At 37.2% G+C, this 12,544-nt stretch overlaps 5 protein-coding genes across 5 annotated transcripts; 2 read left to right on the plus strand and 3 right to left on the minus strand.

Moving 5' to 3' along the window:
* Window positions 1-194: 194 nt before the first annotated feature.
* On the minus strand, window positions 195-1,654 carry SOCG_02890 (Svf1 family protein Svf1; the record flags this gene model as incomplete). The annotated part of the gene is made up of 3 exons (XM_013161380.1): window positions 195-1,092; window positions 1,148-1,369; window positions 1,632-1,654. 3 exons carry the CDS (start codon window positions 1,652-1,654, stop codon window positions 195-197), a joined length of 1,143 nt encoding a protein of 380 aa, XP_013016834.1.
* A 962-nt stretch (window positions 1,655-2,616) lies between these two features.
* Window positions 2,617-6,109, plus strand: SOCG_02891 (uncharacterized protein). Its single transcript, XM_013161381.1, has one exon. It carries the CDS (start codon window positions 3,952-3,954, stop codon window positions 5,554-5,556), a length of 1,605 nt encoding a protein of 534 aa, XP_013016835.1. The 5' UTR covers window positions 2,617-3,951; the 3' UTR covers window positions 5,557-6,109.
* On the plus strand, window positions 6,043-7,826 carry SOCG_02892 (uncharacterized protein). Its single transcript, XM_013161382.1, has one exon. The coding sequence runs from the start codon at window positions 6,340-6,342 to the stop codon at window positions 7,633-7,635; it is 1,296 nt and encodes a 431-aa protein (XP_013016836.1). The 5' UTR covers window positions 6,043-6,339; the 3' UTR covers window positions 7,636-7,826.
* SOCG_02893 (arrestin/PY protein 2) lies at window positions 7,709-10,503 on the minus strand. The gene is made up of 3 exons (XM_013161383.1): window positions 10,308-10,503; window positions 9,779-9,928; window positions 7,709-9,725 (listed from the first exon to the last, which is right to left on the minus strand). The coding sequence occupies exons 1-3, from the start codon at window positions 10,364-10,366 to the stop codon at window positions 8,150-8,152; spliced, it is 1,785 nt and encodes a 594-aa protein (XP_013016837.1). The 5' UTR covers window positions 10,367-10,503; the 3' UTR covers window positions 7,709-8,149.
* On the minus strand, window positions 10,438-12,275 carry SOCG_02894 (uncharacterized protein). Its single transcript, XM_013161384.1, has one exon. It carries the CDS (start codon window positions 11,585-11,587, stop codon window positions 10,916-10,918), a length of 672 nt encoding a protein of 223 aa, XP_013016838.1. The 5' UTR covers window positions 11,588-12,275; the 3' UTR covers window positions 10,438-10,915.
* Between the last annotated feature and the right edge of the window lie 269 nt (window positions 12,276-12,544).

A 12,544-nucleotide genomic window follows, 5' to 3' on the forward strand; every position in this document is an offset into this window, starting at 1 on the left:
AACGAGCGAAGGAAGTATGCACACCAAGCCGAATGCTTTTAATGGTAACAAAAAAAACATCCGGAACTTTGTAAAAACAATATAAAGTAAACGGTTGTTTTGGACAAGACTTCTCGATTTGACCCATAATGCACCAGAATAGTAAACGAAGAAAAAACATATTAAATTTTTTTTAAAGTATCACATTCAGAAATTTAGGAAATAAATGTGGTTTCATTAAACAGGGTAGCTTCTTCTTCAATCTCCTCGCCATCAATATTCAATTTGAAAGTAACTGGGGTAAAGTACTGATAAATGAAAGGCTTTGTACCAGACACATTATGAACAAAACCGCGAAGCCAGGTGGGAATTTCGGAAAGAACATTAATACGCTGTAAACGTCTGCCCAAGGTAGCATCAACTGATAAATGCACTGGTTTTTGATAAGTTTCAGCATCCTTACCCACCCAGTCGTAAGCAATACGAGTAGGCTCGGGCCATTCTGTTTCAGGATCAGTCTTCACATCGACATGTTCAATCGTATTGTCAACAGTTACGGCCACGACTTTATCCTTGGTTACGAGACCGCCAACGTTGACGATTGTAGATCCGTAGCTTGGAGGAGTTTTGAACTGCATCATAACGCCAGTGTATCTTGGGTTTTGTAAGAGAGCAAATTCCCAAGAGGAAGCCAAATGCTGAGGCTTTCCGTTTTGTAAAGCATGAATAAATAAACCAGTACCGCTGACATCAACAACATTTCCTCTGGCTACAATGTTACCTTCAACACGGATACGGGGCCAGAAAACGTGCTTCATGCTAGCCCAAGGCTTGGTGGGGTCAGTACCATAGTTACTAGTACCGGTTTCCCCAATCTTGAAAGGAGGACTTTCTTGATGAACGACGATATCGATAATAGAGTCCATATTTACGGATGAACGAATTCTATAGGTAGAGTCTCCTTCAAGATCGATGGAAATATTAGCTGCTCTGAAGCAGGTACGGTTGTTTTCGAAACTGAATTGGTCCAAATTCGTGGAAGTCCATAAATCATTTTCGGGATTATCCAAGTCAAATATCCGACATGTAGATTGGGCCGTAGTAGTCCAAGAACTAAAGGAAAGCAAAGGTTAGTATAATCGCACTCTTATGAAGGAAAAATTTATACCCCAAGTTAGAATGAATCAATTGAACAAAGCACATAAGATTGCTGTTACGAGGACGGATATAAAAGATTTGGGTTTCCACATGACTATTGGAAGGAGTGGACCACCGGCTATCATCCTCGGTCAAGGTATGGTAGGGATTGACACCTTGTACAGTAGCGGTGACGGGCTGAATTGCTTCGGCGCCGTAGACAGGTTCAGCAGTACCTGTTAGATATGATATACTAGAACGGGGTTAGCAAGTTTGGAAAACCAATATCAAAGGTAAAGAAACACAAGAGAATACAAAATTAGAAACATCGCTTATAGGGCATCGAAAGAAAACACTCGGGTTGGAAAAATGGAAAACGGACAAGGAGAAGTTGTAAGAACCGTGGAAAATAAAACGTATGTTTCTAAGAATTTTGATTCCTCATATCTTTCATTACAAGGGAAAACAGCTCAAGGAAAAAGAAAGAAAAAAAGGAAGAGCCAACATGTACATACTTGGATTGAAGCCAGGCTCTCATTTTTTAAAACCCGTTAAATTTAGCAAAAGACGCTAAAACGTTAAAAACACGACAAATCAAGGACACCCGGAAATAGGTCGTGGAATTGCCAAAATAAAGTGGTGAAGATTGGTAAAGGTCAAGTGTGATTTTGTCCCAAGAAAACCAAACAAGAAACTTAAGGTAGAGCGTTGCAGAGTGGTAAAGGATTGGTATCACCAGCAAGTGAAATGGCTAATTGAATTATAACAGATGGTTTATAATGTATGATAGTAAACAAATACGCAGAAAATGTACCCGTCGAAAGGAGGAAAGAAAAAACAGAGTATGAGGTGAGACAAACGTAACGACCTAGGAAAAGGAGAAGAATAGATTAAATCGTCAAGAGAGAATGGGTTTGATGTGAGATGGAATTGTTTTTGAATCGAATGAAGTGAAAATAGTGGTATGTTTTTTTACGGTAGGAATGTGGGAAAAAGTGAATTGAAAAAGCAAGCGTAGCATTTGAATTTCATTCTTCAATCGTGAGATGTCTTTTAGACTGTAATTATGACATGAAAACTTTTACGTCAGACAAAATTGAAATCTTGCAAATGTAAACAAACAAGAAAACTAAACTTGAACAATAAAAGCTGGAAAAAGGACCATCGATAGATGATGGTCCTAGCATATGGATGTTTTTACAAGTTTATATTAAAATAAAATAAAAAAAAACAACAACAATTATGGAATGAACAATGCATATTCTATCATATACAAACCAGCGATACAAACGATAAATAGATTCCATCCAACATACCTCTCTCTACACAGAGGATCCATTTGCTATGAAGGTCCCCCACACGAGCTTAACAAGGTGGGATGGCGTGAATAAATAGGGAGCTGAAAGGCAATGTCCGTATTGACTGTTTCAGAAGCAGAGCGATAGACACCGTGCAATTTATAAAGTGAAGAAGCAAAGACAGGAAGGAAGGAAGGAGTGTTAAAGAATGGAGAAGAGTATCAATAGAAAAGATATGTATCGTCTATGGTTGAATTCTTAAGACGATATAATATCGTTGTTACAGCATAGACCAATTCTTAGTATGAAGTTGGGATGGATCTAAAAGAGTAAATACAAACATGAAGCAAGAAGAAGAAGATGGAATGAATAAATTTCATGGTCTGAAGATTATGCGTTATTGATTTAGTGTATTATATTACTTTAAAGATTATAAGCAAGAATGGAAAGAATGAGAAAAGGTATTCTATCTATTTTGGAGAATGAATGATTCTCTTGCATTGTTTTTTCCTCAAGTTTCATTTTCATCATTCATTTCACTTTTTAGGTTATTTATTTATGAATTGCATGCTTCATCTTTCTTTTTTTTTTTCGATCTAAATCGTACATAAACTCATATCAGATGTGTCCTTTTTGCAAATGACAAAACGAGGTGTTTAGATTTAGATCTATTCAAATAATTGTTGCTTTTCAACACAAAAAACAAACTGATCAAAGAGCCTTCTTTTGAATTTTCAATGTACACCATTCAATTCAATTCAATTCCATCTACTTTTCTATTTACATTACCCAACTCCACCACTTTTGTCAACCATCTTGCATATACCAAACACTGCCTAATGACAAAAGGTTTCCTTGGCCGATATATGATAAGATACGAATCTCTCAACGCCGATCTCTCAACACTATTTGGTGTTTCTGTATAGGTTGACGTTTTCTTCAATCTTGGCTTTTTTAATTGTACCAAATATTGACTCTTTGATTTGCTCTCGATATATGGTCTTTATAGCCTATTTGTCTTGGCCGTAAAAGACTTCACCGAACATGATTTCTTTGATGGCAATATCAAGATGCTTATCGCTTTTGATAATACAAACAAAAGACAGGACAAATATAAAAAAGAAAAATGATATGCTTTTTGAAATCCCGATTCTTTAGTATATTCATCGACACCAACTTGTTTTTTTCCGCTGTTCTCTTGCTATTTGGTTGTTTTTATTATTTTTAAATTTCCTTTTTTTTTTTCCTTTTTTGTTTTTTATTTTTTAATTTTTCTTTTGTATTCTTTTCCACACCTTTTTGTTGATTTATCAATTTCCTGTTAATGGAAAGTAAATAGCCAAGGCGGATTTTGGTTTGGTTTGATTTGATTTGATTTGATTTGTATTTTTGCATTGTTCCATTCTGGGTTTTGAATCCATTTGGATTTGTCATATACACACAAAGACTGAACAGGGAGTGAAAATTAAGATTGACAAATATATTTACGAGTTTACCTACAAATCACAAGAAAGCTCTTGATCCTACCTCTTCCATCATGTCTCATTCTGACAAAAGTGATTTGGAAAATCTTGATCCAGATGCCGCAGAACTGGCTGCCTTGGGTTACAAACAAGAGTTCAAACGTGAATTCTCTTCATTTAGCTCGTTTTGTGTCTCTTTTTCCGTTCTTGGTTTGCTGCCTTCTTTCGCTTCTACCATGTATTACACAACTGGTTACGTTGGCACTCCTGCCATGGTATGGGGCTGGCTTATTGCAATGGTCTTCGTTCAATGCGTAGCTTACGGCATGGCGGAGCTTTGCTCTTCCATGCCTACCTCCGGTGGTTTATATTACGCGGCCGCAAAGTTGGCTCCCGGACGCTGGGGCCCTTTAGCTGCTTGGCTTACTGGCTGGTCCAATTATTTCGTTCAAGTCACAGCTGCTCCTAGTGTCGCTTACTCTTTTTCCGGGATGATTCTTTCCCTTCTTCAAATTAAAAATCCTAATTATAGTCCCCAAAACTACCAAATATTCTTATTAGCATGCGCAGGTATGATTGCCATGACTTTAATATCCTGCCTTCCAACAAAAGTCGTCGCTCACTTTAATACATGTGGCACAGTCGTCAATGTTGTCTTCCTTGGCATAGTTATGATTACTCTCCTAGCCGTCGCTGGCAAAAACCATGCCTTCAACAGCACTCACGATGTTTGGGCAAACTTCGATAACCAAACCGATTGGAGCGATGGGTTTGGACTTTTGATGTCGTTTGCTGGTGTCATTTGGACAATGTCTGGTTACGATTCTCCTTTCCATTTGAGTGAGGAATGCTCCAATGCTAGTGTTGCCGCTCCAAAAGCTATCATCATGACCTCTGCTTTCGGCGGTATCGTCGGATGGCTTTTAAATCTTATCATTGCATATACTATCGTCGATGTCAAAAAAGTCATGAACGACAGTTTGGGTCAACCCTATGTCGTTTATCTTCAACAGGTCTGTGACTACAAAACGACTGTCGCTTTGGCTGCCCTCACGATCGTTTGTAGTTTTATGATGGGTCAAGGTTGCATGGTTGCTGCCTCCAGAGTTACTTACTCCTATGCCAGAGACGGTGTATTCCCTTTTTCCAGATATCTTGCTCATATCGATGTCCGCACAAAGACTCCTAACCGGTGTACTTGGATGAATACCATTACCGGTATGCTACTTTTACTCTTAATTTTTGCTGGTGATGTAGCCATCAATGCCATTTTTTCTGTCGGTGCTATCGCTGCCTTTGTTGCCTTTACAATTCCCATTTTCATCAAGATCACCTGTGTCTCTGATCTTGATTTTCAAAGAGGCCCTTTCCATTTGGGCCGCTTCTCAAAGCCCATTGGTTATATGTCTTGTATTTTCGTTCTACTTATGCTTCCCATCTTATGTTTCCCACAAACCAAAGGAAAAAATTTGAATGCACAAGGTATGAATTGGACCTGCGTCGTTTACGGATTCCCCATGCTTATTATAATCATGTGGTGGTTTATATCCGCTCACAAATGGTTTACTGGTCCTTTACTAACGTATGTTCCGGAAGCATCTATTACTCCAGATGCTATATTGGAGGGTGTATCCAAAACTGATGATGAAGCAAGTGTTTCCACTATAGTGAAAAAGTAGAAAAATTGCATTACATTCATATCAACTTCATTGCGCTTTATATTTTTGTTTTATCTCCCGAAATTTAATACCTAATCTGCAAGTCTCTTCAGTCTCATATGATGTTATGTACTCTTCTCTTTTGATTTATGTTTAATGTTCGTCCCTTTAAATTATCGCTCGTTCTTCTCCTCTACTGTTTGTTATGATTCTTTTAATGTGCAATATTTCTTTCAGTCTCTCGACAAATGATCATAGACCTAAATATCTTTTTCCTTACTACCAATATCTCTTGTAGCATTCCACTTCTCTTCTTTTCTTGCTCCGAGTAATGTTTATACATTCATTCGTTTCACCATTGATTGAAATGACAGCCTTTTTGTAATTTCAATTATGTCAACATATTACAGTATAATAGTCCGCGAAATACGAGTCTACTCACTTTGACTCAATATTACTATAGAGAACCGGTTCGTTAAACTGAAGTTTGAACATCATCGCTTGCGACGAGGTACCACATTTACGTTTCCTCAAAAAATATATTTCTAAACTTTTTCTCTTCGTTTTTTGAGCGACTTTCCAAATTTTTGGCTAAAAAAAGTTGTAAGTTGTAAAGGTAAGTTGATACTGGTTGCGAACGCGTCTTTTTTCCTGTCCATTTGAAGAAGCTCAGGTCGTCTAAGAACAACTCTTTTCACTTGAATTGTTGGGTTTTTCGAAGAATTTTTATAACAGATAAATTCATAATTTATTAATCTGCGAGCTAACGTCTTTGATCTCCAGAAACTTCCTATTTATGTCTTCATGGATAGTCATCAACAATTGGAATACGCCAATCTTTTTCATATTTGCAATGAAGATCCAGAAAATCATCTAAGAACAATAAGAAATAGTTTTGCTTCTGGAAAACATATGCAGCAAGCCGCGGGTGATGCAGGCTTGTTCAAGCAATTCCTTCCAGAGCAACTTACAGCTTCTGTTTCCCAACAGCCACATAGCTCGCTTCCTTGGCAAATTCTTGCCAATTCAGTTGCTAATGACTCGCCCTTACAAGATGAGGCATGGGCTTTTCTTACCAGGTTTCCTCCTAAACTTCCCCACCCGGTTACAAGTGCTCAATTGGCCGCATTTGAAATTTCAATTTGGTGTTTAATACTAAATAATAAAAATCGATTGAATCAAATGTGTACCTCTCCTGCTGGCCTCTACTTACTCGATATCCTGGTTGATCAAGATCGTCATCCACACTGGCAGAGAGAAAGTATCCTTTATAGAATCATCAGCCACATCTTGAGTAATGGGTATGCAGAAATTCTTATTAAGCGAGCTGTTCTTTTGGGATATCGTTCCATTTATTTTGCTGTTGATGCCATGAGTCGTGAATCGTCTGGTGCAGAGGATCCAACCTTGTTTCCCACCCTTTACCTAATTACCCGATTAATTGCTAAACATCTTCACCAGCAAATTTCGACTATGGACAAATTTAATATTTCAGAACCTGATCTCACTTTAGTCACTTATTTATCCGAAAGTTTTAAGTTGGTCATTAGCCTTCTTTATACTCGCTATGAAAGGTTTGTTATGTTACAAAATGAATCAAGTCAAAAATTAGACATTGTTCATGTATTTCAGCGGTACTACCATGATTCTTCATTGGCCACGAGTGAAGTACTGCTTTTACTTAGCATCCTTCATAGTCGTATTCCACGCAAGACTTTGGTTCAAAAGTCTCCAATTTCTCCTGAAAGTTTCTATGAACTTTGTGAAGCTATAGGGGGTGTAAAACGCGAATGCGTTCATTTCATTACCTTTGCTTCACACTTATATCCGGCTACTCAGGACATTGTTCGGAACACGGAAGGTGGTTTGTCAGTTATACTGTCTCAATGTAACATTGATGATTTCAATCCATACCTTCGTGAAGTTTCTGTTCTTTGTATCCGCTATTTGTTACAAAACAATCCTGATAACCAAGCTTTTGTTGCCAATTTGAACCCCATGGGTATCAGCAAATCTGAGATATTGGAAGAAGTCGGCTATGATTCTCAAATTGATGATAATGGGAAGGTGAAATTAGTTCCTAAAAACCGTCCCCAATAAACCATACAGGTAAACCGCCATACATTGGTCTTACTTACACATTCGTTACATTACGGGCCCACGTTTGCTATTTACAGATAGAAATTTAACATTTTTGAGATTTAATTTTAATTTAATTCAACGGATAATGATCATTGTAAAGTATTTTATAAATGCAGTCATTAGTCGATTATAAATAGATGCCAAAGGGATTTTTCTTTTTCAATTCTCTTAGATATTCTTTGTGTTTTTTGATTTTTTTTGTAAAAAAAAAAGAAATTGTTTACAAGGATAATCACCATTTATCCCAAATAATCCAAGTTCGAGTACTAAGTTCATTTGTTGCTATATACAAAGCATTTAAATATCAACAAAGTTTGGTTAAAACGACAATATAAAAAAACACTCGCACTCGGAAAAAAGCCTTTAAAGACATGTGGTAGATGCTTCTAGTCTCGATGACGAAGACGTCAAAAATTAACCATAGTCTATAAGCTAGAGAAAGAATAAACAACAATAAATGATGAAAAGACTGTCAATCCAAGCCACGGCGTGTCAAATTACTGGAGGATTTACTTTTGATAACTGTAACCGGACGAGGTGGACTTCTAGTAGGAGTTTCTATCGGTGAAACACGGACAGTAGGTGCTGGTGTAGGTGTAGATGTTGCAATAATAGTCGAAGCTTGACTGCCATGCAGGGACGGGGTCGGACTTAATGGCTTCGTAGCCTGTTCATAATGAGGAAGTCCGTCAAGAGGGAGTACATTCGAGAAAGCCGAATGTGCTTCATAGTAAGGAGGTAATTTACCTAACTCCTGTAAACTTAAGGTAGACACACTACGCACAGGTAGGGTGCTATTGGGAGACATAGATCCCGAGAGAGGATTCTCAGACTGTAAGTTTTGTATTTGAGGCCCACCGAAAGATGAAGACATACTATTGGCTCTAGAACGAGCAGCTCTACGACAAGCACCGGAAAATGGGGCCATCGGGGAAGTTATAGGTGAAAGGAATTCAGTTCTATCCGAGGGAGATTGAGTTGAATTTTCGATATAAAAGCTCGGTTGAGACCCTAAAGAAGGAGAATATACGGCCTGATTGTTTGGAAGCGCCTTTGCGTTTGTGTTAATACTAAGAGTAGGGCTAGTTGGTAGGTCCGAAGAATTTCTCCGACTAGTGTTGGGCGTAGTAGCTTCACTAAGTGCAGGCGCGGTTTCGGAAGGAACGGCGTCCCAAAGAACGTCAAAAATATGGCGATCATAACTAGGTAAGACATTCTCATTCACATAAGAGGCATGATCTCCCGTGAAAAGACCCTCAGACCTTCTAGCACCAAACATGACCGGCGAAATTACCAAAGATAAAGGTAAGGAATTGCGAAGTTCAGATATATGACCATCCGGATTTAATATAGAGATCGACAGACGAAGTTTATGATGAACACGTATACAGTTCAAGTCACAATCTTGAGTACAGTCACCCAAGGAATCGGGGATTGGAATTCTGATCTGATCTTGCCAACAGTCGTCAATCATTGCAAGGCCGGGTACAGTTTTTTTGGCTAAAACACGCTTAAAATCTTTTCGACCTGTCGAAGACATTGTTTTGGAATTTATAAACAAAGAACAGTATTCTTTCAAAACAATTGTTACTTTCCCGATATCAAGTCCTTTCAAAAGAGGATATAGTTTGAAGTTAATTGGAATTTCAGAGCCAATTGCATATATCTTTGAGGGAATGCTCGTTTCGTAATTTACTTTAGAGGGCCATATATCACTAACACTCACTGAATGCATGAGATCAAGGCTATTTGGAGGGATGGTTCGGACGACACGAAATTGCAATGCAGACTCCAAGTTGGTAGAAGGGATAGTTGCCCTTTCTAAGCATGCTGTCAAAGTATATATAATATGGCATCCTGGTACTCTTTCAATGGATTCTGGAATATCTGGTGGAAGTTGGTAATCGAACGGATATTCGTAATTACCGTCTTGAATAGTTTTTGTTCCATCACCCAACAAAAATGACCATTGTCGATCCAAAATCTGGTTTACTTGACGCCGGATTTTACTTCCCCCATAGGAGTTATTTTTTGACTCGTCGGACCAGCTGAAAAATTGTCAGCAAATTGCCTTAGCGTACAAATCACAAACAGGACATACCAAACAAAAGACCTACCAGCAAGACGAAGCTTTATATTTCGGACGCGTATAGGCTGGGAGATAGAAAGAACTACGACACCTGATATTCTGACAGCCGAGTCAAGTGAATCACCATACAGTACGATTACATTCGCTTCTGCATTATATAGTCTAAGGAAATAGTTAGTAATTCATCCAAATAAAGGTAGAAAACAGTAAAGACTCCTACGGAGTATGAATCAAATTGACAGTGTCAAGGAAAAGCCGTGTACATCAAGTCAACTCTTGTCATTGCAAGTATTAATCATCTTTACTCATATAAAGTAAATGCTTTTAAATGGAAGTTAGTTTCCAAAGCAAAAACATTTCTTATATCGTAAAGAACGAGAAACTACTGTCAAATGTTAATTCAAGTTTCCGACTTATCCGCGACAAGTCAATTGAATCCTGCACTCCATGTATTTAGTACCAAAAAGACAAAAGTAAACTTATCAGAAATCACAGTTTCATTTAGGACGTTTCCTTTACTAATATTGGGAGTTCTACTTACCGGACTTCAAATAGTTTTACGGGACTCTTATGACGATTACTTAGACTATTCGTATTCATTCATAATATTATCTGGCTTATACCAGAGGCAAAAATCGACTATATGAATTTGTTTTGAAGTAATTTTTAGTTGTTTTCCGTTAGTAGAGGTTCTTGTTGTAAACAATTGACACGAAGATACCCGTCTGTAAGAGAAACTGAAATATAGTTTGGTAAGGGCGATACCGAACATGATCAAACCTATTTGGTGCATATCAGATGAAAACGAGTAAACAGAGAGAATTTAAAAGAATTAAATCAAAACAAGAGATTCAATAGAGTAAAACTCAACAAGAATAGTTTCATAATAGTTCTATGAAGAAGCTGTTTCCAATGGTAAAAAGATTTAATTCAAACCACAAAAGACGTTACTCTAAAACAAACAAAATAAAACAAAAAGCATCGGAAATTAAGAAAACAAAGGTAAAAAAGAAAAGCGGGTACGTCAAACGAGGGATTAGATATATAACAAAAGGGAATACCTGTATACATTAAAAGTTAAAATCCCTACATTATTGCGGATATCATGAAAAGTATAGAAAGAGCGTTGTTAATAAAAGTAATAAAGACTCAGGGTAAAAGGCAAGCATGGAGGAGGTTTAAATCCCATATTTTCACATAGAGGGCCATGCTAAAAATGGCAATTTCAAGATAACGGAATTTCAATAAACGAGTTGTATATTCAAAAAGTTGTGCATGAAATTTGATCTCAAACCCGTCTAAAGAACCAACAGGTATCCTTTGTTTACGCGACGGCAACACCAAATCTGCTTTCCAAGAATTTTCATGCTTTGGTTTTTGATTTTGTAATTTCCAAACGATGCGTTTAGCTTCTTGTGGATTGGAAGTCATGTTATCAAAAATTATACTTTTTTCGGTTTTTTTTATTGCCCAGTTAAGATAACCGCCATTATGGCATATATGTTTCATTAATATCTTTGGCGATCCAAATCTTCTTGAAAAAAACCATGCTAAGATTCTCTTGTCATCCCTACTGGCATCTGTAAGGATGAGACGATACGAAAACGTGAAAGGATTCCATCGTTGATATAGATTAAATATTGCCTCTTCTGTTTCGGCTCGTTGTTTGACTTGAGTAATACGGCGATTGATGCGAGGCCTTATAATACCTATCGGCTGAGTTGCTGGAAAGGCAATCCAAAAGGTAGGTAAAGCTGGCGGCTTTTCCTTCAAGTCACTGATGATCACCTGAGAAGTATGTTTGGGAGAAGGAACTTCCATTTTAGAACGATATATAATAAGAGAGAAAAAAGAAAGAAAGAAGGATATTATAAGAAAGCCACCTGCGACAATCAACTTTTACCTGACCTCGTGTTGTAATGGAATGACCGTATATAAAATGATGGGCGTTTCAACAAATAGAATAAATAAATAAAACTTTTTTTTTTGGGGGGGGGGGGAAAGAAAATCAACTAGTAATCGCTTGTTAAATAATTCCCAGTCAATTTCAGTCAGCAGCACAATCGTAAAGAATTCTTAAATAAAAACTGAAATGGGATTGCCAAGGATTCTAATATATCTCAAACAAATGAATACTTGTTCACAAAAGTATCATCAATTTCGTTTGTCAGACGAGAAATAAGTATGGTATGATATAAACAAAATCAATGATAACACAAAAGTGAAGCAAAAATGAATCGAAAAGCTTTTCCAATGCTTTTTAAAAGGCAGATAAAGTACTTTCCGACAAAGAAAGGTTTCTATAAATAAAAAAAAAATTTCAAGGTGAAATTACCAGGGGAGCTTTCTGTCCCTTTTATTCTCTTCCCTTAGCGCATCGCTTTTCTCGGGAAGCTATAAACAACGGATCCACTCAAGTCCGAGGCGAGGAAACAGCGGTCGAAGTAACGGAGCTCGGAGCTCAATTGAAAAAAAAAATGAAGTAAATAAGTGAGAAAGAAAGGGAAAGAAAAGAGAAAAAAAAAAAAAAAAATTCGTCTGAATGGTGCTCAAAAATTAAGCTTATTCTCAAATTTGTTTCAAACTTTTAAAATCTGCTAGGGTAAGGTAGAGCGAAATAAAAAAAAAAATCGCTAGATGATCAGATAAGCTAATATGCAGTTTGTATAATGTAAGCAATTTACACATGAGCGCATATGGTAATTTAAGCCATTTAAAGTAGTAAGCGATTTCTTTTCGTTCACTTTAGTTTTTAATTTTTATAAAAACGAAAACGCA

The sequence above is a fragment of the Schizosaccharomyces octosporus genome (genome assembly GCF_000150505.1).
Source record: "Schizosaccharomyces octosporus yFS286 unplaced genomic scaffold supercont6.1, whole genome shotgun sequence".
NCBI classification, from domain to species: domain Eukaryota; kingdom Fungi; phylum Ascomycota; class Schizosaccharomycetes; order Schizosaccharomycetales; family Schizosaccharomycetaceae; genus Schizosaccharomyces; species Schizosaccharomyces octosporus.

Excerpts from the sequence above, each read along its gene's own strand:
- SOCG_02891 (XM_013161381.1), top strand. The coding sequence starts at position 3,952 with ATGTCTCATTCTGACAAAAGTGATTTGGAAAATCTTGATCCAGATGCC.
- SOCG_02892 (XM_013161382.1), top strand. The coding sequence starts at position 6,340 with ATGGATAGTCATCAACAATTGGAATACGCCAATCTTTTTCATATTTGC.
- SOCG_02893 (XM_013161383.1), bottom strand. The coding sequence starts at position 10,366 with ATGAATACGAATAGTCTAAGTAATCGTCATAAGAGTCCCGTAAAACTA. Across the intron at positions 9,929-10,307 it reads GTAAAACTATTTGAAGTCCG|ACTATATAATGCAGAAGCGA; the intron begins GTAAGTAGAACT and ends CTATTTCCTTAG. Across the intron at positions 9,726-9,778 it reads GCTGGTAGGTCTTTTGTTTG|CTGGTCCGACGAGTCAAAAA; the intron begins GTATGTCCTGTT and ends ACAATTTTTCAG.
- SOCG_02894 (XM_013161384.1), bottom strand. The coding sequence starts at position 11,587 with ATGGAAGTTCCTTCTCCCAAACATACTTCTCAGGTGATCATCAGTGAC.